The sequence below is a fragment of the Miniopterus schreibersii genome (assembly GCF_964146895.1).
Source record: "Miniopterus schreibersii genome assembly, chromosome: 2".
In the NCBI taxonomy this organism is placed as follows: Eukaryota; Metazoa; Chordata; class Mammalia; order Chiroptera; family Miniopteridae; genus Miniopterus; species Miniopterus schreibersii.
This window is the reverse complement of record NC_138102.1, coordinates 25,707,812-25,732,142: the sequence shown is the minus strand read 5'-3', so window position 1 is coordinate 25,732,142 and position 24,331 is coordinate 25,707,812. Positions and strand designations below refer to the sequence as shown.

The 24,331-nt window shown below is 44.2% G+C and overlaps 2 protein-coding genes across 2 annotated transcripts in view; one reads left to right on the top strand and one right to left on the bottom strand.

The window, feature by feature from the left end:
- The first annotated feature begins 679 nt into the window (after positions 1-679).
- Positions 680-20,462, top strand: LAMP1 (lysosomal associated membrane protein 1). Its single transcript, XM_081128038.1, has 9 exons — positions 680-901; positions 6,563-6,681; positions 8,511-8,727; positions 8,842-9,000; positions 16,754-17,004; positions 17,681-17,806; positions 18,644-18,710; positions 18,779-18,949; positions 19,490-20,462. Exons 1-9 carry the CDS (start codon positions 850-852, stop codon positions 19,627-19,629), a joined length of 1,302 nt encoding a protein of 433 aa, XP_080984164.1. The 5' UTR covers positions 680-849; the 3' UTR covers positions 19,630-20,462.
- A 2,009-nt stretch (positions 20,463-22,471) lies between these two features.
- GRTP1 (growth hormone regulated TBC protein 1) overlaps positions 22,472-24,331 on the bottom strand; it is a 29,451-nt gene continuing 27,591 nt past the window's right edge. Inside the window, exon 8 of the mRNA XM_081128969.1 lies at positions 22,472-23,250. Within this exon, the coding sequence (XP_080985095.1) occupies positions 23,161-23,250 (90 nt within the window). The 3' untranslated portion in view covers positions 22,472-23,160. The remainder of the gene's footprint in view (positions 23,251-24,331) is intronic.

Here is a 24,331-nt window from a genome sequence, read left to right as displayed (position 1 = left end):
ACTTTTGTTTTGTTTTCAAACATGAATTGTAATATGCAAAAAAAGTGTTCAAACATCTCACCTCCTTCCTAACCTTCACTTCCATCCTCCGTGAGAACAGTGAAGTAGAGGAACCCCAAAGTTAAAAATGCCAGGATTTCGAGTACTATCTAACCCCACAAAAAAAGATTCCTGTGGAAATCCTCACTCCCCTCGGGAGGGACGAGTCATCTTCCGACCGTCGAGGATGCCCCATAACATTCACTGTTACTAGGAGTGATGTCTCCACTGCCGCGGCCCCCTCAGCACTTCTCCGGGTTCAAACTCGTCTTAATCTTTGGCAGCCGCCCAGCTGGTTCCTAAGAGACCCCACTTCCCACGTACCAGGGAAAAAGAACCCCTTTTCGCCCGACTGCGGGCCGCACGCCGCGCCTCCCGCGGCCTCACCTGCAGGCTTCCCAGGTACCGCCTCCTCTACCCCGAGCCACCGCCCACTTTCCTCCTCCTGCCGCGGAGAACTAGGCCAGGGATTTTGGAGCCGGGCCCTAGTCACGTGACACCCCGGTCACGTGCCAGGCGGGGTCACGCACCCAATTCCAGGTCAAGAGCAAAACCAGCGCCGGGCGCGGGGAGGACACCGCACTCGCGCGCACACGCGCACTCTCGCGAGAGCTGTGAGGTCACGTGACGGCGTGGGTGCGGCGCGGCTTCACGTGACGGGCGCAGCGGGCCTCGGGGTCTCTTTCTTGCCGGGCCTCTTGACCGCGGGACGTGCTCTCACACCGGCCCCCAGCCCTTTCACCAGCGCCCACCCTCCCGCGGCCAACCACGCGACCCCTCTCGGCGCCCGCTCCGGTGGCCCTGGTGCCTATGGCGGCCCCCGGTGGCGCCCGGCGGCAGCCGCTGCTCTTGCTGTTCCTCGGTGAGGGTCAGGCCCGGAGCCGGGGTCTGCGGGGACGGGGGTACTACTAGGGGCCTGGGGGCTGCGCCGTTGGGGCTCCGGGGCACGGGAGGCCTGCGGGGAGGGTGTGTTCGGGGTTGGGGGTTGGGGAGGACTACACGGGATCGGGGAGTTCGGAGTCCGGGAGCTGCGGGCTGCGGGCTGGGCCCGGGGGACGGCGGACCCGCGAGTCGTCCCCGCACAAGCCGAGGTCCGCGCGCGGGGTCCAGCTGGAGCCCGCTGCCCGCTGATTGTGTATCGGATCCAGTTGCCGAGAGGTCGACGAGGGAGGGTCGAGGTTCTCGGCCGAGGGCCCCTAAACTCGTTTTCTGGGATAAGTTGGAAATGCCTTGGGTGGCTTGGTGGTTTCTGGGAAGTGTGTTTTGTTTCTTTGACTTACGGGCTAGTTTGGCCACGGAGTTCCAGGTGAGGCCGTGCGGCCCCAGACGCCAGGACCTGCGCGGTCTCTCGGTGCTCCCAGCGGGTGACCCACCCGGCGCTGCTTCCCACCCGGCTCTTAACCGGAAGAGAACCGGCGGCGTGGAGGGCCCGGCCTTTTAGGGTCAGTCCTTGGTGCTTTAACCTTCGCGTGGTTTTCAGATGGCCTGCAGTGCTTATATCTTACTGTGAATTTAAATTTGTGTTGGAGTGATTTAAAGTTATGTCTACGAGTTTAGCAGAGCCCGTAGTGGACAAAGTGAGAGAGGTAGGACCAGGCCTCAGCTTCTCCACGGCAGTGTTCACTCCTAGAGAACCCTTGTAAAGAGCTGCTGCCACTGTTCTGTGTGTGTGCGGGTTCCTGAGTCAAAATGAGGGACTCCATTAACACATTGGGAAGCGTCTGGCACTTCACCCGACTGGAGAATTCACAGAAGTAGACAGTGGGTGCTGAGTATTTTATTGATTGAGGGGTTTTGTTTTCATTTGCCTGTCCTAATAAGAAAGGAGTATGTGCCGTCTCTTAAACCGTAATCACTGCATGGTTTGATTTAAAGTCTATTAAGAGGCCCACTGTCTATGGCACTCTTTCTCGCCCCCCTCCCAAATAATATGGGAAGGTTTATCTAAGTGGTAAGATCTGAAATATGTTGGGAGTTCATGTGAGTTACATAGATACAGATACACATTTCCTGCCCACGAGTTCTTTTAAATATCCCTTAAGTCTCATCCTACTCCAAAATTCTGTGATTGTGACTGAATAGATTTTGGTTTCACATTTTTGTTTTGCCTGTTATGTAAAATTAGTTCTTTGAGCTGCATGAATAGCCACAAGGGATGACCTTATTCCAGCAGTAAACCTGAAGCCTTGCCCTTCACTGGCAGGTGTCACAAGAGGAGTTGCTGGAATAAGTTTTGTCATGTCAGAACGGCTGCATTGTTCTTTATTAGAAGAGCTTACAAGCATTAGGACTTGAATATTTTGTTTTATGTTTTAAAAATGAAGAGGAAAAGTTCATAACTTCTCTACATTGTAATAACTTGGAGTATTGTGTGTGTGACTAGCTTTTTAATATCTATTGCATCATATCTTTTAAGTTTTATATTCAGTTAAAATCTAACTTTTAGAAAAGGTCTATTAACTTGTACTTAGTTCTATTTAAAATAATGTTTATTTTAATGAATAATTTCACCAAAAAGCATCTTTTCTAAAAATATAACAAACTTCTAAATTACTAATTCCGCCTGCACTAATGATTGGAAACTACTTACACCTTCTTCTGTGCTTGAATACTTGGTAGGAAGCATAAATAAGCATGAACAGAAATTTTTTGATACATAAGATTGTGTCATTATGTAATTAAGTATGACACTTTTAAACCATTGATGTCAACTAGATGGCTTCCTTTCCCTTTCCAAATGAAGAACTGTCACTTAGGAAGTTTTAGATTTTATGCTATTTAATCTTACCCTTGCTTGTGGGGGTTTGTCAGTTGCCCCAGCTTTGCAACCAAATTCTTCAGTAGATTTAAGATCAGAATGTTTTCAGTTCATAATTTTGAATTTACATTGTTAGTCTCATTTCAGGCCGTATTAGTTCTCCCTCTCTCTTTGTCCATAGAACCTTACTACATGCTACAGCATGTGCTTTTAAAAACTAGAACATCAATTCAGCTGAGTTGAGATTATTTTTACACATGTATTTCCCTTCCCCAATTTACAGCCTAGCTCATGCCTCACACATAGTAAGTGCTGAGTACAAACATATAGAGACGTCCAGTTTTACAGTAGTGGTCCCTAACGAAACACGCATAAGTCAGCTTTTTAGAAATCTACATACTCATGCCCTGCCTCTAGAAGTTGTGGTTCATTTCAAAAGTGAGTGTTTCATAATTTGAGGCATATTTGCTTGTTCACCAAGTACTGGAGAGAAAGCTTGGTTCAGCCATGGCACTCACCCTGCAGCCAGCCCACGCTAGTATGGGTGGGACATGCTCTGAGTCAACAGATCTGGCTCTGTACCACTGACTAGCTGTGTGACCTTGCACAAGTTAATTAGCGTCTCTCTGCCTTAGTCCGTACATTTGTAAAGGAGAGACATAATATGTCTACCAATTAAGATTGTCATGATAATTGACTGCAGTGTGCTTGGAGCTATAATTGGCACATAGCAAGTACATTACAAGTGCATGTTAAATAAAATACTTACTTGACATTTTGTGTCAGGTACTAAGGATTCAGTGATGAACTTGATAGATGAGGTCTGTATAGCACTGAATGTTTAAATAATAATATAATCAGTGCTAATGTCCTGTACTGAATGCTCTGCATGCTTTGGCTAATTTGATGCTCTAATGACCCTGAGGTGTCAGCTCTCAATTCCATTTCACAGGCGCCTAAACCAAAGGTTTAATAGTTGCTACTGGCCCAAGGTCACATAGCTATAAGTAGTAAGGGAGTCTGTCATACAACCAAGATCTCTTACTCTCAAGCAAGCATGTTTCCCATAGCTGTACTTGTTTTAGAGAATGGAATTTCTATAAGTAGGAGTATTTTAAAGGACTAAGTCAAAGTTACTGCTTTATATGAACCCTGGAGAAATGATCGAGTTCACATCTCAGTGAAGGACTGCTAGAGATTAGCTGGCCAGGGAGCTGACTTTTGAGAAGGACACCCCTCAAATAACTGCAGACATTTTAAGCGACTTGAGAAGGGTGTTTTTCCTCCCACCAACTGCCACTGTTACAGAATTTAAAAAAAAACACAAAACTTATAATCATTAACATACATACTCTCTCAGGATATTATGTTCTTTTTTTAATTTTTTTTTTTTAATCCTCACCTGAGGAGAGTGGAAGGGAGAGAAAGAGAGACATTGATGTGAGAGACATCGATTGGTTGCCTCCTGCTCAGGGAGCGAGCCTGCAACCGAGGTATGTGCCCTTGGTTGGAATCAAACCTGGGACCCCTTAGTCCACCAGCTGGCGCTTTAACCACTGTAACCACTGAACAGGACCAGCCAGGGCTCAGTATATTATGTTCTAATGCTCTTGTAGACTTTTTCTCTGGACCACAATTGGCTTCTGGGGTAAGCTTCTTGTTTTAATAATTGGACATTTCTGGGCCTCTCCAGAATAAATGTGGGCATCTAGTGCTGCTAGAGCTTATATTGTTTAGTAATACATTGTTTTTCTTTGAAAGCTTGGCCTCTCGTCATATTTACTAAATGAAAAAATTGTGTGATTGGAAGTTACTTAGTGTGAAAAGTTTTCTAATGAAGTGCTTTGAGTCAGTAGAACTGTTTTATGATTCAGGGAACTGTTTTATCAAAGGGCAGCTTGATGAAAACTGACTTGTGGGTGCTCCCACGGGAGGCAGTGACCTGCTATGTGCCCATGACACACGTGATCGCATGTGACAGACCCTCCAGCCTAGGGCCAGAGCCAGGTGAGGGCGTTTCAGGCCTGAGGAAGCCTATGCACAGGGCAGGCAGAGGCCCACGTACACAGTAAGTTGGGTCAGTGTCCAGTGTCTTTCTGGCTTCAGTGCCCATGCTTTACCACACACTTTTGTTTCTACCTGCCAGGTGTGCTTTTCCCTGTGGTATGCTTACCCATCTTCTCAGAAAACATGTGTTTTAAAATCTTTACTGTGTCAAAAACAAGTTATGGAATAATTTTCTCTAGGTGTTTTTAATGAAATATTCAATTTATTGGAAATGCTTTTAGTGTAATCTTGCCTGAGTATTCCAGAGGTGGGTTAAAAATTTGTAAATCAAAACAGACCAAAAATTGCAATGGTTTCCTTGTTTGCCATAGTTTGCTTCATTTTGGTATAGCAACTTTTCTTTATACATAGATTTTTGTATTTCCTTTACCAGAGGCTCAGGAGAAGATGTGAGGTTTCTGGCTATACTCTTTGCTTTAGGCTGGAAATGTTGGCTCTAAAGATTTTGTTAGTCTCAAGGGTAAAATGAATTGGTTTCATTGAAGACATTTACTTTTCCAGGGACAAAGGTTTTAGAATGAAAAGCTAATTGTCATCTGAGTGTGCTGCCTTCAAAGTGTGCCTGAGTCATATTTACACTTAGAGTGATCAGAGCCAGGTGTGGAAATGCTTGCTTGGTAAAGGGCATGCAGGAGCTTGTGGCAGCAGAGATTGGGGCGGGGGCGGGGGGGGCACCACTTCTAAACATCACAGTACAGTACACTGTGATGGCTGACAGGTTGACTTTAGAACTAGTGAAAACACTTATTTTTGCCTATCTATGAAAGAACAATGTACTAAAATGTACCACTTATTAAATTACCTATTTCTCTACTGTACTGATCAGATTACATTTCCTACTAAAACTTGATCAGGGTGGTGGGATATGAAGAAGCCCGAGATGGCACTGGCCCTGAGAACTTACTTAAAGAGATATATTTAGCAGTGATCACTCTTAAGCTAGAGGGACCAGTGAGAGTTTCACTCTGTCCTGTGCCCCTGGCATATGGAGGCCCTACCTAGCCAGACTGACTGAAGTCCTAAGGTCACACAGTCAAGTCCGTGTTCAATTGAATTACTGTTTTGTTTTTTTTGTGTGTGTTTTTTTAAATATATCTTTATTGATTTCAGAAAGAGGAAGGGAGAGATAGAGAGAGAGATAGAAACATGAATGATGAGAGAGTCATTGATCGGCTGCCTCCTGCACGTCCCCAGCTGGGGATCGATCCTGCAACCCAGGCATGTGCCCTGACCAGGAATCGAACCCTGGTCTCCTGGATCCTAGGCTGATGCTCAACCACTGAGCCACGCCCGGCCAGGCTGAATTACTGTTTTTTGAGGACCTTTCTGAAATTGGGCAAAAATCTTAGATCTTTGAAAAGTCCATGACTTTTCTTCCACACGACCAGTCCAACGGAGGTAAAAACAGATCTGACTTTAAATGGCAGTTTAGGCCCACAGTGAAAGATACTACCAGCTTTTTCATGTTTTTCTGTAGAAGGTCAATATTTAGGTTGAGTTGTGCCTCCAGGACCCCATGGGATCTCCTGAGGAACCAGTGTGAAGCACTTATGCCCTAGGGTGACCCAGAAATTAACATGTGACTTCCTGATAAGTATTCTGAAGTAAAATCCATTTTTGCTAGAGCTGAAGACAACAGTAATACCCAAAGTATTTCAGAAGGTGTTTGGTAATTTTTGTCTTTCCTGGAGTTAGCAGGCCTTGTGCACAGTGCATCAGCATTGTTTGTGGTGAAAGATGGCAACGGGACAACATGTATAATGGCCAACTTCTCTGCTGAATTCTCAACCAACTATAATACCAAGAGTGGCTCTCAGGTAGGAAACACCACATTGTATGTGTGCACATGTGTGTTCACACACGGGGGAGAGAAGATTATTTAAAATTTTCAAATGTTTGAAAAATGATCCCACCTTAACACAGTTCTCTTGATGTATGCATAGTTCCTTCTCGGCTCATCAGTAGCCTGTGCTGTTTTATATTCTGAAGTTACAGTTGTAATGTACAAACCGTCCTGTGCTCTGCTTTCACTATTTTACTATGTGCATTTTTTAGTTTTCTTTGTGATTATCTTTTGTAATACTTCATTATGTTAATCAGTCTAATTTGCTAAACCATCCCTCTATTGGTAGTTAAGTATTTTTATATTATTTTTCATGCCCAGTGTACAGCTCTGTGAATATTGCTTTGTTGATCTGTTGAATTTACTTTATATAAACTATTATGCTCCAAAAATTGTATATGAACAGTTGATGTGCAATGCTATAAGCACTGTACTAGTTTGATTTAAATGTTTTTAGTTGTTTTGTTTCATTTCCTAGATTTCTCTTAACAAATAGCAGCATTTGTTTGTATTTCTTCTTTCATTATTACCTACTGATGGACATTTTACTTATTCTGTTTACCATGTATTCATTCAAACATATCCCTAATTCAAATTTTATTTTCAGTTCCTTGTTGGAACCACCATTTTTCTTTATCACCATTTTGATAGCATCATATCTTTTTAATACCACTTAAAGGGCATTAATGGGCCCCAGGATTGCTGGGAAGATCAGCAGTTATTTAGAGTACTCTGGACTCTGTGCCAGCTGTTCCACCTCATTAATTCATTTGTACTGGTCTAGATACAGATGTGGTCTCTGTCAAAATAGAAGGAAACTGGGAAAGTTTTGTTCTATAGAAATGTCTCAAATTCTAAAGATTTGCCCAAGCACCTTTTATTTTAATTTCTATTCACTTTTTTTGTGCTTGGATTTTTAAAATATTGTTTTGTTCCATATTAACTGTTACACAAATGGGATCATCCATATGCTGTTATGTGCCTCACTATTTCACAAAGCATGTCTTTATCACCTCATTTTTTTAGGACAGCATAGTGTACAGTTTAACCGTAGTTCTTTTAGTCAGTCCAGTTCATTTTGATGGACATTAGGTTGTTTTGTAGTTGTTTGTTTTGCATATCATAGTAAATTCAGACCATTCTGTGTAAACACCTTTTCTTTGTTTAAAGAGACATATTCTTTAAACAAACATTTCTATAGCAAAAAGGGTAGTAATAGCCTTTTTCAAATAAAAATACATACCTTATCTTGAAGCCCAATATGAATTATTTGAGTATACCAAGATAACTTTAGTTTTAATTCTGTTCTGTTGCAAATTAAAATTATATTAATGAAGAATTTGTAATTTATATGAAAAATTAAGTCAACTTTGTCTTATTCTTGGGTTACTTTTTCTTTTAATCCTCACCCAAGGGTGTGTTAAATTGATATTTACAGAGGGAGAGGGGAGAGAGAGAAACGTGAATCGGCTGCCTCCCTTACATGCCCCCACCAGAGATCAAATCTGCAACCTTGGTATATGCCGTGACTGGGGGTGGAACCGGCAGCTTTTCAGTGTACAGATGACACTCCAGCCAACTGAGCCACACCAGCCAGGGCTTGAATTACTTTTCTATTACTGAAATGTTACACTGACTCTGTGTTTTTTGTTTATATTAAAAATATGTTAATAGTGACAGCTGAGATGGAACTGAGGAACTAAGTTTATGTCAGACTTACAAAAAGATCTTTATTTAGTGTTTCTGGATCCCTTTAATAACCTGTGTTCTAATTGGGTTCTGTTGTCATTGTGTGTGTTCTAGAATGTGACCTTCAGCCTGCCACATAATGCAGAAGTATTAAATAGCAGCTCCTGTGGTAAAGAGAATGCTTCTGACCCCAGCCTCATGATCGCTTTTGGAGGAGGACATACACTGACCCTCAGTTTTGCAAGAAATGCAACACGTTACAGTGTCCAGATGATGCGTTTTGTTTATAATTTGTCAGACACACAGATTTTCCCCAATGCAAGCTCCAAGGGTAAGAACAAAAATTGACCAATTATGAAGTCACAAAAATTGGATTGGGGTAGTGTCTAAAATTACTTTTAACTAAGTACTTAGGATAATTGAAATGAATTCTTTTTAAATATAGAACCCAAGACTGTGGAATCCGCAACTGACATCATGGCAGACATAAATAAAAAATACAGGTGTGTGAGCAGCAACCAGATCCACATGAATAATGTAACTGTCACATTCCATGATGCCACCATCCAGGCATACCTTTCAAAGGATAGCTTCAGCCAGGAAGGTAAGACACTGTCCTTGGCCCTAATGTAATTAGTCTGACTCCACTGAATGCAGAAGCAGCTTTGTGCCCTGATGCCTGAAGGGATTATGTATGAATGAGCATCTATATAGCTGGGGACAGAGCTGGAAGCTTCTGTCTTAGGAAAGCTATCCACCAAACCTTTTTTTATCTCTAGAGGTGACCTCTTTCAATTAGGATGGACAAATATTGATCAGAAAACGGTAAAAGGGCAAAGCAACTGAAACCCTCTCTGAGTCTTCCCATATCAGAGCTAATGGGGGTCTGGGGTCCAGGGTCCAGCTCAGGCAGACCTAGGGGCAGATGGTGGAAGGACCAGGAGTGCCTTTCTGAGGGGATCATGACCGACCAACATGCCTACCCACACAGCACCCCTGCCCGGATGTACCTGCCAACCCAGCTCCACTCTAGCATCAATAGCATCAAACAAACAGGGCTCCAAGCCCCTTCCCAGCTCCATGGTCCTGGCTAAGGTAGTCTGGTTTCCTTCACTTTTAAAGTGAGGGTAATAAGCTGTTTTAGAAGGCTGTTAGGATTAAAAAGGAAATTTATGCAAAGTGCTTCTCTCAGTGCCTGGCACGGAGTAAGTTGTAAATAGGGCTGTCATTTTACTATGACTGAAGAAAATGATATTTGCCAAATTCTACCAATCACCTCATTTTCCTGCGGGGTGAGGGATCAATTGCCTGGAGGAAGTTGTTTCCACCTGCTAAGAGGATATGTTAAGGACAGCACCTCCTTCTAGTCTTTTTATTGAATTTGTTGGGGTGACACTGGTTAATAAAAAGATCTAGGTTTCAGCCCGGCTGGGCATGGCTCAGCGGGTGAGCGTCGACCTAGGATCCAGGCGATTGGGGTTCGATTCCTGGTCGGGGCACATGCCTGGGTTGTGGGCTGCAGCCGATCTATGGCTCTCTCATTATTGATGTTTCTAGCTCTCCCTCTCCTTTCGTCTCTCTGGGATCAATAAAGATATATTTAAAATAAAAATAAAAATCTAGGTTTCAGGTGTATAATTCTATAATACATCATCTGTATATTGTATTGTGTGTTCACCACCCCAGGCCTAGTCTCCTTCCATCATCATATATCCCCCCAACCTCCTCCTAGTCTTTAGAGCTGCTGCTACTGATGGGCGTTTGATGTGCATTGTTCCCCAATGGTCTTGCTTGAAGGCTCAGAGTGACTGTTGGAGAGTGGCTGATTTGCACCATTACCAGAGCGAATTGGCAGGATGAACCAGTCATCCCTTTTGTGCAACTTGTTGCAGCCTTCAGAGGCATGGGTGCTCCTAGCAGGGCTGGCAAACTGGCCTATAGGCCTTGTCCAACCTGCCTCTGGTTTCTTTATAGCCGGTAAGCTAAGAATGGTTTTTATGCTTATAAATTTAAGGTAAAAAAAAAAATCAAAAGAATATTTCATGACACACGAAAATTCTTGGGAGTTCAAGTTTCAGTGCCCATAACTAAAGTGTTATTGGAACACAGCTATGATCATTCACTCACCTATTTCTGTGGCTGCTCTTCATGTTAATGGTGGCAGAGCTCAGTTGAGACAGACACCCAACAGCCACAAAGTCTAAAATGTTTAGCATCTGGCCCCTTAACAGAGAAAGCTGACCCTGACCTCATAGGAGGAGTGTTAGTGACAGATCTAGGACTAAAAGAAACCAAGTGTAACTGGGAGAACTACAACTAGTAACAAGTGTGCAGGACTTAGAGGTGGAGATCCCCGTGAGCTGGAGCAGCAGAGGATTCTGAAGGAAATGGGCTCAACCTTTCTATGGTGCAGCCTCTTCTCAAACTAGGCCTGGAGGGCTGAGTGAGCGTTCAGCTTCACCAGGAAGGTGGATGGAATGCGAGGATTTTTCCTCTCAGGCTGGTGTGAGCAGTGTTTGAAGGCAGCAGGTCCAGGCGTGTGCACACTGTAATGTACCCCTCCTCAAGCAAATGAAAGGTGACTTTAGTTGGACAGTGGCTAAGCCAGTGGGAGTTAGATCAACAAGCTAAATACTTCAAGTTATTTGTGTTCACAATTATAAATCTCCCAACTACCTGGGTTTCATACCTAGCTGAATACATCTGGGTTGCATCAGTATTCTAGCTCAGGTCTTAAGAGTAGAAAAAGGAAAAAGCAAAAACTGTCAGAAGGTCTGAGGAAATAATAGCATCTCTGGCTTGCTGGTTCAGTGCATTGACCTCACTATAACTGGGCCTGAATGTGGTCGTAGATACAGCTCCTCACCATTACAACTTGTTTTCTTTTGCTTCAAAGGCTTCTGAGCACAGACAGAGATGACTGGGCCTCCCCTATCCGGGCTCCCCAGTGTGGCACTTTGGAGTGAGGTGCCACTTCACAGGGGTTCACAAGAGTACTGGAGCCCTGTAACAGGCTACCATTTCTAGTCTAAAAACAGATGTGACAGTAGAGAGACTAACTTTGTTTTTAGGTTAATTACTGTTTTTTAAATACTTTATTTTTTAGAACAGTTTTAGGTTCAAAAGAAAATTGAATGGAAAGTACAGAGATTTCCCACATTTCCCCCATCCCCATACATGCACATTCTCCCCACTGTCAACATCCTGCATTTTAATGAAGGACATATGCATGTGATTCCAAGTGAAAAAGGTGCAGATGTGAGGCTGTCCTGACAACTGAACTCCAGCCAATTGCCCTTTCCCCAGAGGCATGCTCCTGTCCTTCACAGGGCTACCTGGGGCTTTGGCTTTCCAGCCTGGGAGTCCTTGGTTATTTGGAGCGCATGGACACCACCCACTGTTTTATCAAGTTGGTGATCAGAAGTTTGGTTGCACCCGGCCAGGCATGGCTCAGAAGTTGAGCATGGGCTTAGGATCCAGGAGATCACGGTTCGATTCCCTGTTGCAGGCTCAGTCCCCAGTCAGGGGCGTGCAGGAGGCAGCCAATCGATGATTCTCATCGATGTTTCTATCATCTCCTTCTCCCTTCCTCTCTCAGAAATCAATAAAATATGTTTTTTTTTAAAAAAGTTTGGTCACTAAGACACCCTACCCTCCTCCCAAGTTTCGTGGTTGTCTCCTCTCTTCAAAGCTTGACTCAGTTTTGTTAAATCTGCCTGTGCTGAAACGCATATACTTTAGAAAGGCAGTCTTTTTTTTTTTCAAAGACACTAGAGCACACTCTCAGTAAATTCTATTGGAAAGAAGAAGGTTAAGAAGCATCCTAAAATTATAGAATATCCTGTAGAAATTGAAGTTTCCTTCTCTCATCATAGGCCAGGAAGGCTTGGTGAAGTCATGGGTACAGTTGTATACTCTTCACTGGAAAGGAAGGTGTCCCTATGGGGCTTGTGGAAGTCATCTCACTTTCAAGTCACATTTTCTACAGTAATCCCTTATCAATCTAGTGCTAAGAAAGGAAGTCAGGGGAAAAAAAACCCAACCTGATGAGGGGCCCTTTTTAAGGCTTTTTTGCTCACGCTTATGCCTCTTCTCTTAAGAGCTGCTCCTACGCCACCTCTCACACAGCCATGACCTCCTGCTTAGCACACTGTTTTATGGGATTTGGTCCTCCAGTGGCCTGGGTCCTAGGACCAGCGGGTAGCTGCCCGTGTAAGTGCTAGGTGGGGAGAAATTTGAGGCCTCTGGATCTCAAATATGGGCTGATGCTCGGTAAGGAAGGTTCTAAACTGTACAGTAATATAGTAATTGATAATGTGATCTTAGTCTTTTGTTTTTTGGTGTTTTTTTTTTAGATTTCCAGTGACAGTTGACATACAATATTATACCAATTTTAGGTGTACAACATAGTAATTAGACATTTTACATACCTTACGAAGTTGATCTGAATTGTTTTTAACGCTCAACTGCTAGCATGTTCCATGGTTACTGAGCTTGTCATGAACCTAACTCAGTCTGATCCTTGGGGAGACTAGCCAGCTGGCATGTCATTATAGCACTTTTTGACTATTCGCACTGTCTTACTGGGTATTTTTTTACACTGGTTGGTTATTTTGCAATTAAGGGGACCAGCATTTTCCCTAGTAGATTTGGCATAACTGACCTCATATACTACCATAACAGCATAAATTGCTTAAAAATACTTAATTTCTAGTAAAATTGAGCCATTTCCTGTTTCTTATCTCCTTTTGTGTCAGTGTTGCTCCTTTGAGTCTTGGGTACTTCTTAAATATTTTTCTTATCAGCTAAATTCCCTGCTTCAGGGAAAAGATCCCATGTCAAATATATTAAGCATATTTTTATATCCCCCTACTCTGATCTACTCATAGATCCTTAATAAATTGTTGAATTAACACGTTTGCATTAAATTAGTAAAATTTGGGCTATAAAAGCCTATTTAAAGTTTTTATTTTTTATTATTAAATGTTAGAGTGGGGAAGAGACAGAGTGAGAAAAACATCAGTTTGTTGTTCCATCCATTTATGTGTTCATTAGTTGGTGATTCTTGTATGTGCCCTGCCCAGGGATTGAACCTGCAACCTTGGCATATCAGGATAAAGTTTTTATTTGGTAAACTGCAGGTTCAGGATATTAGAGTAGGCTTCTGTGGCCTTACTTAACAGTAGTGTAGTAGTCACCTTGACCAGAAAGTGCTTGTTGATTTTGCCTTTACACATGTATCATTTTACCTAAGAAAGCTCACATACTTAGAGATTTTATTTTAAAAGGAAATAAGCCAGTGCTGCACTGACTTTTTCTGTCAGTTTTGTTGATGAGGATAAGTCCTGAAGAAAACCAGGTATCTTCTTTCTCAAAGGTCTACAGAAGTAGGGTAGATGATTATCTTTCTAGAATGCTTTGCGTCGAGGCTGGAGAAAACCAGGTGAATGAGTCTGACTCTGTTCATCAGAATTGGATTTCTGGGCGCAGGCCCACACTGGGTTAATGGGTTTGGCGTGAGGCCCATGCACGCATCTGGTTTTAATGGTTCACCAGAGGATTTGGGTTTATTCACCTTTTTATAGTTAAGATTTGATACATGGGAACTTGTCAGCTCTTCTGTGACCATTAGAAATTCAAAATAGAAACAACTTTTAAATATAGTACATAAATTTCACTTCTTACCCAACTTGGCATTATTTCTTTTTCATTCCTTAGGAACCAAAGTCTTGCTGCTAGTCTAGCTTAAACTGAAGAAATTGATGCCAAAACATCTCTTTCCTTTTGAGACTCCTTTATTGCAACATGCAGGTTTATTTGAATATCTGCTGCTGTGTCTCCCTGATTTGGGGCCTTCAGGGCATAAAAGCTTTAGGAAACTGTGAGAAGAGCACCTAGAAGAATGCACAGCCCTGCATAAAGTCCCATTGTTTTCTTCCTGGGGAAAACTGAGAATGACCCAGCAGCAACCTCTGGATTCCCCTAGCTTTTCTAGAGGCTTTCCCACAGGTGACATTGAATATACTTTAGTGCATTTTATTTGTAATTATCTCCTTGTGGACTGTGAACCTTCTGCAGGAAGGACTTCCATATTTGCTTAGAGAGTGGACTTTGCATTTATAATTCAGATAGAAGGAAGAGGACATTTTATCCATGCAGATTATTCTAAAGTCCTGAAATTTTCTGACTAGGGATTAGACCTACCAGTGTTATTCATTTTCCAAGTTGATATTTTGTAACCTGCTTTATGAAAACAATGGACCATTGTCAAATCTCAGTGTAGGTTACTTTCCCCCATGTGTGTTATGTGGCCATCTATACCAGAATTTGGAGACTGGCCTGTTCTTTTTTGTTTTTTTCTGTTTTTGTTTTTTTTAAATATGTCTTTATTGATTTCAGAGAGAGGAAGGTAGAGGGGGAGAGAGAGAAACATCAATGATGAGAGAGTCATTGGTCGGCTGCCTCCTGCCAGCCCCCTACTGGGGATTGAGCCTACAACCCGGGCATGTGCCCTGACTAGAAATCGAACCGTGATCTCCTGGATTAGGGTCGATGCTCAACCGCTGAGCTAAACGGGCCTCTTTTTTGTTTTGATGTGGTTTTAATTATGTTGTGTTCTGTAACAACTTTTAAAGTAATAATGAAGGTATTTTTAAAAGTGCAACTAAACGTCAGCCTGTAGCTTAGCCCAGGGTAAGAAGGAGACAGTGTTGGCTAGCACACCCTGGGTTGGAACATCTCCGGCAGTGCTTGCCCTGCCACTATTATCCCAAGGGTAAGTCCATTTCTGAGGGCATTTTCCCCCCATCTGTATCCTCCATCTAGAAAGACATTTTACTCTATAAGATCACATTGTGTGAAAGCATCCTGGGTGAATTGAACTTTCCAAAAAGTGTGTTGAATTTTCCCATTACAGTTTTGTGAGGTGAAGTTTTCTGTCTCTCCTCCCCCAAGCAGATAGGTGTGGAGGCAGAATCGGCAACTGAAAAACAGTTACAGTTGAAGTTCCATTTTAGCTTAGAGTAAGTGGAAACAGGTGGTAGGTAAAGTTACACAAAGTCCCCACTGGCTCCCTACACTGGATGTTTGAGCCAACCTGCCTTGGCTCAGTACAGTTGTGGGAGGGGTTGGAATTGGATGGAAATTGTATGAATATTATTTTAAACTTTCTTGAAAGTCCACAGAAACAAGGTGGTAAAAGAATCTAACAGGAGTGGTATCCTAGAAGTGCTGCATGTCTTGGTGTTTTAAAATGTTAAGTAATATGTAATCTTCACAGAAGTCACCTGTCTTTCCTGTCTATTCCTGTAGATAGTGTTCAGCTATTATTGTCCTTTGGGTTCCATCTGCCTTGATTTTGAATATAAATTTTTGTTGTAAACAATCATGGTGGGTCAATTCTGAGGGACAGAATCACATTCAAACTCCTCAGCATGCCCTCTGGAGGAACATTGTGGTGTCTCTCACAGACACCCCACCTCCCCCCAAATCTGATCTCGCCTGGTCAACCCCAAGTCCCTCTGCTGTGGCCTGTCTGCTCTTCAGCCTCCCTCCAGTCCTGGATTGTTGTCTCCTGTTTAGGGTTTTGCTCCCACACTTACCGGGCTTTCTACCTACATAAGAGTGCCTGCCTGCTGGTGCCCTCGCCACCCTGCCCCAAATAAAAATCCACAGCAGCTGACTGACCCTGTGCCCCTGAGCCTCAGCTCCAGTCTCCGCCTGCAGGGGTCACCTACCACCCGTCCTTCAAAGGGCCACCTCTGCCACTCTCCCATGGGCCCCTTGCAGATGGCACTAGGTTTGTGATGGTGTGTGTGTCTGGTGTCTGTCTGTCCCTCCTGAGACTGAGTTCCAGGCCCCCCTTGCTGTTGTTCCTGTGACCATTTCCAGCACCATGCAGTAGCTCAGCATTTATGTGAATTGTCACCATTTCAAGTGGTATGTGGCTGACTGTCCCAACGACCTGTGACAGTTACAGTTTTTTTCTTGACCTAACAGTAGGAAGGGAAGGTTTGTCATGCAGAAGAGTATAGATCTGTGAACATGGGGCTGCCCAGGGGCTGAAATGGAAGAGTGTCCAGTTAGAACCGTCATACAGGGGCAAGAGTGGAGGCAGGTGAACTGGACACTCTGCTATCCCCTCAGCCAGCTCTGGGACAACAGTGCCTGCCTGCCTATAATAATTTACTCCTGTTCTGTGGGGTGGGGATACTTGAGAAAGTCTGCTGGGTTCTACAGTGAGCTCAGGGAGAACGAGCTGGAGTTCAGGGTTGCTATGACTCCTGTTGGTTCTAAGGAACCAGAACTTCACCGTCCTTCCTGTGAACAGTATGATTAATCCCTCCTTGTCCCTCTAGAGACGCGCTGTGTGCAAGATGGATCTTCCCCAACAGTGTCGCCAACATCTGCCCACCCCTCCACATCCTCTCCCCACCCTTCGCCTCCCCACCCTTCGCCTCCCCACCCTTCGCCTCCCCACCCTTCACCATCCCCAGTGCCTGAGAGCCCCTTGGTACACAAGTACAACGTGAGCAACACCAACGGAACCTGTCTGCTGGCCAGCATGGGGCTGCAGCTGAATGTCACCTACAAGAACAAGGACGACAAGGTGGGCTCAGCCCCAAGGAACCCCTTTCTCTCTGTGCGCATGGGTGTCGCAATTCAGTGTATGTGCACGGCCTTTCAAAATAAGTCAGTGTGCCTGTATCTCTGGTTAGCATATTGGCCACAGCCATACACACCCCTGTGGCTACTTTCCTCTGAAACAGCAGAATCAAGTCAGCGTGGTAGAGACTGTTGTGTGGTCCGCAAAGCATAAAACATGTGTTTGATGCTGTACAGGACAAGTTTGTTGACCCCTGAGAGGATATTAAATTTTGCTTAAGTTTTTACTGTTCACACATTTTAATGTTATTTTTATACTTTTCCTTTGAAATAATACTTCTCCCTAATGACAAAGTCTGTGGGGTTGTGCCAAATAACTTGCTTGTGATGAAGGTAAAATGTGTGACCGTTGGGAGACGGGGGTGAGAAGGGCGCTAGGATCTACCACATCTTTCCCATGGGTACTTGCCATTTTGAAAGTAGCAATCAGAAGTAGCACTAAAAAATTGTTTTTGAATCGGAAATCTGCACTAGGGTAAACTTCTAGTGTTTTCCTTGTAGTTTTGGCTAAAATTAGTGTGGCCTTGACGTTGCTGTTTTTAGGATTGCTTTTGTTTTTTCAACAGTAGAGGACCCGGGATGTGAGATGGAATGGTAATTTGGTTGCTTTTGTTATTTAGACTGTGACCAGAGTATTCAATATCAACCCAAATAAGACCCAAGTCAGTGGGAGCTGCACTACCCAGCTGGTGACCCTGGAGCTCCAGAGCGAGGGCAGCACTTCCCTAGTCTTCGGCTTTGGAATGGTGAGAGTCCATGTTCATTTCACTTGGGGGGCTTCGGCGCAGACCTGCCTGGCATCTTAGCATGCATTTCACTGTGGTTTTCTTTCTACTGTGTTTTCTCAGGCACTTGGTGCCTTGTAGCCACAGTGCCTAAGCTGAGCACACCATGTGCAAAGCCGGAATGAAATTGAACACAGGTCCTTAAACCCAGAGCTCTGGCTTAGGAAGGAGGAGGTTTTTTTCTCTGCCTTCCTTTGTCATTCTTTTTGGACCCTCAGCTCCCCCTTCCCCTTTTTTGTTTACAAATGGGCCTTCATTAGGGAGCGCCTCCTGTGTGCCCAGTAGCCTCTGTTAACACTAGACTGCAGACAGTCTGTGTGGCTGCACAGAGGGACGGGCGGACACAGGTCGGCCTTCCTCACCCCTTTACTGAGAAGCAGCATCTCTGTGTCCTGTACCTTTTTTATACCCGCCTGGGAAGAATCCTACATAAGTTAAAGTGATAAGGGAAGAGAAGCACAACTCATGAATATTTATAATGTACTATGCTGGTGAACTGTTAAACTGTTGGCTTTCTTGTAATAAAATTTAACTTTCCTAAAGTTCAGTAACCTTTGGTGGGGGAAGTTTACCTTTTTGGTATAAGTTTCCTTCAATCCTTTTAGTAGAGAATCTGATTTTGTAAAAAGATCTGGAAGGAACTAATCAGAATTTGAGATTTATGTGATGCCTTTTACAGACATAATACTCTTCAGTTTCATTCTAAAACTTAGAAATATGGGAAATCTAATTTATTACCAAAATTTACAACAAATGTGATTCTGTTGACTGCTTAAGGATTATCTTCTTCTCTTTAAGAATTCAAGTTCTAGCCGGTTTTTCCTGCATGAAATCCAGTTGAACATGACTCTTCTCGATGCCAGAGGTAAGATCCCCACAATTCGCCTGCCCATCCTGGTGTGTCAGAGCACTAATTCTCACATGCCTTTGCAGATCCCACCTTCAAGGCCTCCAACACTTCACTGAGAGCCCTTCAGGCCACCATGGGGAATTCCTACAAGTGTAACGCCGAGGAGCACATTAGGGTCACAGAGACCTTTTCTGTGAACATTTTCAAAGTGTGGGTCCAGGCTTTCCAGGTAGAAGGTGACAAGTTTGGGTCTGGTAAGTAGCATTGAAGGCAGTGTTTTAGACTCTGAACGAGCTTCAACAGGTTTTGGTTCTATTTAGATATTTAACAGCTTCTGTGTTGCAAGGAGGGGTTGGGGGTGCAGGTTCCCTTTCCCAGTCTAAGAGAATTTTAGATCAAATTCTCCTTCGTATGGTACCTTGCTTTCAAAATGCCTAGCATGTCTTAGTTGTGAGCACGTCACTATTTGAGCAGAGGCAGTTGTTTTAAGAAATAATGTGGCTCTTCCCCCTATGAAATTGGGATACAAAAATACTATCTGTCTGGTGAGTTCAGTGTCCAGAAGGGCTCAGACACCCTGGACTGCATACTGACCATAATTTCCTAGCCGTGCAGAACGCCTGCCTCTGTAGGAGCTTCTCCAGGTGATAGTATATTGGAATCGGAGCCCCTCCCCAGTATAATCTTCCCCTGCTGGGCGGTGGGCAGAGGTGGAGAAGAGGGAGAGACCTCTTCGTAGGGTCCACATGGTGACAACCCATGTGAGCATGGTGCACTCCCATTTGTCTCCTCAGTGGAAGAATGTCTGCTGGATGAGAACAACATGCTGATCCCCATTGCCGTGGGTGGCGCCCTGGCAGGGCTGGTCCTCATTGTCCTCATTGCCTACCTCATCGGCAGGAAGAGGAGCCATGCCGGCTACCAGACGATTTAGCGTCGCCGTAGACCAGCGGAAGCTGCAGGGCCTCTGTTCATTTCCCTGAGCTTAGATTGATGTTGAGGGAGGCACACTTTATTGCAAACTGATTTTCAGATCTGCTTTATCCAATGTGAAGTTCATCTTGCAACATTTACTATGCACAAAAGAGTAACTATTGCAATGACGGTGTTAATTTTGCTAACTGGGGTTAAATATTTTGCTAACTGGTTAAACGTTAATATTTACCAAAGTAGAACTTTAAGGGGGGGAGGGTAAGAGTGTTTTTCTAAATGGGCACTGGCTCCACTATCATTTGACTTTTTAAGGTTCTGGTGTTTGGTCTCTCTTCCTTCTTGACTCAGATATAAGCCTTACAAAGAGAAGTTCTCTGGTCTTAACACTTACAACTGGTGAAGGCTGGCTAACTGTTAGACTGACACAGTTAATAAAAAAGTAGAGAAAGAACTTTTTAAAACAAATACTTTAAAAGATGAAACTCTGGAATGCTTAAATTAAGCTTTAGAAGCCAAGGCAGGCCTGGCCCCCACAGGCTGCACAGCTCAACACTCGAGCGAGCATTAAAGCGATTGGTCTTTCCGTGCTCTGCCACTCAAGAGCTGGCACTTTTTTAAATAGAAAAATGGGTGTTATTTTTATTTACTTTTTTTTTTTTGTAAAGTGATTTTTGTCTTCTGTTTGAGGTTCAGGGTGATCCTGTGTCTGCACTTGTGTACAATAATCGGTTTCACTCTCTGATTTATCCGCTTGCAGCTCAGATGGGCTGTTCACTGAGGATCCCTTCATGTAACGCATTGCCGTAACAATGCTAATAAAACGTCTCTTTCTTTCCTTGTCTGGACCTTGTGCTTCTGTCACCTCTCAGGATGAACAGTGGAGAGCAGTGTGTAAGCTGGGTGGAGTGGGTGCCAGTAACAACTGCAAGTGGGGAATCTCCAAGCCACCCTGCTTCTAGGAGAACTGATGCGTAGCCAGTTTGCTGGGTGGCAGTTTGAGAACATGAGTCGTGTCTTAAGGTCAGTCTTCAGTTGCGACAGTGCAGCCGTAGCATCCTACCCACACCAGGAGAATGAGGAGGGGAGGCGGGCAGCACGTGGGCTCCCTTGCAGCACTGTTTGGAACCTTGTGGCTCTGGAGATGGGAATCACCCCTTCAAAGATGGGCCCTTATCTGGTCCTCCAGGACATTGGTGGCAGGAGGCCCTGCTAGCTGTGCTTGGAGCTTTTAGAGGAGGAGCTCTAACCTAATTTTATTTAATCTTAACTTTTTAAGCAAAGACCCCTCCCTACCCTCTGAAGATCTATGGGCCTTGGTGGCTAAGACTGAGGGCAGCCTGCCTGCTGGGTATCCCTGACCACCACCCACATACCTGCACCCCAGAATCTGCTGTCCCCATGGGTGGGAGATTTTCCTTGGTAGAGTGGAGGAAGCCCTGTGTGGTTCTTAACTCTAGTTTTTCAAACCAAACAGCAGCGTGGGGCCGTGTGATGAAGACCAAGATGGAGTTGCAGTTACCAGCAGTCTGAAAGCTGCCTAGGGATGGAGCTCAGGGCCAGCAGGCAGCAGCATGACCACAAGCATTAGCAGTGCTTAGATTTTAGTTTCCCCAGTCTGGATAGTGCAGGCACTTTTTATGCCTGATCTAGAACTGAGAGAAATCAACAGTTGGCTGAGGGTCAGGTCTTAGTAGGTGTTTCAGGATTTAGAGAACATTAGAATGGCCAGGGTAGAAATGGCATGTGTCTGGGGAGGGGCAAAGGTTTCCAAGGACCCAGCCAGCCCCGTGGCTCCCTGAAGCTTCAGTGCCTGGGCAGATGATGGGGCCATGCCCTAGAGGTACAGCTGCTTACATTTCAAGAAGGGGGACCTCCATCACTGGGTTCCTTCCAGGGGAAGCCCCACTGGCTGGTTCATCAGGTGCAGCTCCAAGTTATCCTGTCCAGGGTGGGTGCCTCAGTTCCTGGGAGTGAAAGGCTTGGGACCACACAGCTGGTGTTGAAGTGTCCAGACTAGAAGCTCTGAGGCCACTCTGGGCATCTGTGCCAATCCCATGCCAATGACCCACATGCTCGGCTATTTCTTGGGGGGGGGCGGGTTCCCCAAGCTCGGCAATTCATCCAAGCCATTGTTTCCTCCCAATGACAACGTCTAAAGTGGAATGGGACATTAGCATGCTATTTTGGTCTTGGTCCAGTTTCATCAGTGGCCATGGGGGAAGGCATTTCCATGATGGCCACAGCTAGAGATGAGTGAGGATGGGGTCAACCCAGGCTGCTGCCATCAGGCAAGGCCTCCATCACTCAGATCCGTTAACTGCCTCCCTTTAGGGGTGAAACTCACCACTGACAGGTGATCGCCGTATAGATGTGGGATGCAGATGGATATGTTTGTAAATTGAAGAACATTTTTTGTAGAAATCAAGAGATGTTTTCAGGTCACACTGCAGAGCAGGGCAGGCAAACTTGGGGCCACTGGGCCAAGTGGGGGGACGAGGAGAAGCAGGCCAACTGCTCCTGAGTGCCCCCACATGACTCCCATCTGCCCTGCTCAGCATGTCCACCTGTCTCTACCTGTCTCCTCTTTCCCCCATGTTTCTGCCCGCCCCGTCCCAACCTGCCCCTGCCTCTCCCATGCAGGGCTCAGCCTGCCCAGGCAGTGGGGTTTCTCAGAGACAGTACCACGCATCAGGGTTCAGGATGGTGAGATGGGTCTAGGTGGGAGGTTCATGTCCTCAAACCCAGAGAGGACAGGGTCTCCCCAGGTACGTCTTGTCCTTCCAGGGGTCCAGGAAGAGGCGGCTGCATCAAGCACTCATGGGCCCAAATGAGACTCTTCATGTGATACAATTTTTAGAATCATTTTTTTAAATTACCTTTCTAGCCCTGGTTGGTGTGGCTCAGTTGGTTGAGCATAGTCCCGTGCACCAAAAGGTTGCCGGTTCCATTTCCGGTTAGGGCACATGCCCTAGTTGTGGGCTCGATCCCCAGTATAGGGTCATGCAGGAGACAACCTATCGATGTTTCACATCAGTGTCTCTCTCCTCCCTCTCAATAAAAATCTAAAAATCAAGTTTTAAAAATCTTTTAAAACATTACCTTTCTAAAGAGAAGTCACTTGGTACCTGTTACAAACCTCATATGAAGGTAAATGTTCTGCCACAGAAAGCAATAGAGCAATATTTAATTGGCATTAGTAACACTAATGACAGTTAACTGTCTTGGTTTTAATTTTCAGTCAGCTGGCAAGCTAATAACGAACTCATAGGTTGTTGACATATTTATTAAATACAAACACACATCTCACATTTTATATATTACTGTCTCAGGTAAAAATATATCTTCAGAAATTTGACTTCATAGCTCATCAGTTACAGAATGACATGATTTTAAATCGCTCTTTTTAAAAAATTCATGACGAAAGTGTAGAGACGTCAAGTATTTACAGCACTAAAAAGGAAAGCAGTAAAAATTGGTCAACTCTGGGAATGAAGCCTCACGGTCAGTCAGTGCAGAGGGGAGACTGTCCAAGTCAGCCCTGCACCAGCAGCTTGGCCCTGCAGCGCTCTCGAAGCTGGGTGATGGTGGTCATGGACAAGCTTCCAGGTTCTGAGAATATTTTCTGGAAGAGAAACGGAATTGGTTTAATAACAAACCAAAAATGTTTACCTTAGCTGCCCCGTTAGAGGCTAGGCTATGTCAGATGGACATAAGACCACAGGCCTCCTGCACATCAAGGGAAGACAGCCCTCAGTCCCAAGTAGTTCTTAATAAATTCTAGATAGTAACTCTTAGCAGATACGTGGTTTGCAAATATTTTTTCTGGTCACCGTTGTTGGTTTCCTTAGCTACACATAAGTTTTTAAGTTTAACGTGTATTTTTGCTTCTGTTGCCCATGTTCTGTTTTTGCGTTTAGACCCTTTAACTGTTGTATCCTGTAGCAGCTCTGAAGCTGGTCAGGCCATTCATGAGCAGACTAAGTAAAGTATAAGAAACCAGATTTGAGAAGTGGAAGCAGGAAGAGACTCAGACTCATTTCTAGTAAGAGAACTACTTCACCATGAGAAGAAAAGAAGGTGTCTTGGGGAGGGAGGCAGAACAGATAGCCAGCAGGCGGGACTCCAGAGGCCAGGTGTTAATGATTGACATGAGAACACAGTTTAAGCTGGCTGATGTGCCACCGCATCTTTTATTTTAATTATTTGTGCAGTTACTGAGAAATTCACAGTTATAAATTAGGCCAAGTGTAAAGGCTAGTCATTAAAAAGACTTTTTTTTTTTAAAGGAATTACATTTCTGAAATTCTGTAGTTTTGTAATACACAGCACCTAAGATTAGGGTAGAATGTTTGCGTGCTGACTGGCCACGTTCCTGAAAAGGGGAAAGTAAGTGAAATCCACTGAGATGCACCAGGATGTTCCAGTTCAACTGTCGTCTTCGCATTAATGTTCCACTGAGCTCCAATATGAAATCACGGTTTTATTCACCATGAAACTCTAGAGGTTCTATTTTAGGATTTCAGAAAGGTTTGACGTATGAACTGCAATTGCTGTACAGATGTGCTCTTAATACAGAAATACATATACAATTTTGTACAAATCACTGAGAAAATAGTGACTGTACTAGGGCTGTTTCCCTACCATCTTCCCTTGAATGGCTACATCTATCCTGTACAATGATACACAGCATTTTTATTTCGAAT

Excerpts from the sequence above, each read along its gene's own strand:
- LAMP1 (XM_081128038.1), top strand. The coding sequence starts at position 850 with ATGGCGGCCCCCGGTGGCGCCCGGCGGCAGCCGCTGCTCTTGCTGTTC. Across the intron at positions 18,711-18,778 it reads GACTCTTCTCGATGCCAGAG|ATCCCACCTTCAAGGCCTCC; the intron begins GTAAGATCCCCA and ends ATGCCTTTGCAG. Across the intron at positions 18,950-19,489 it reads AGGTGACAAGTTTGGGTCTG|TGGAAGAATGTCTGCTGGAT; the intron begins GTAAGTAGCATT and ends TTGTCTCCTCAG.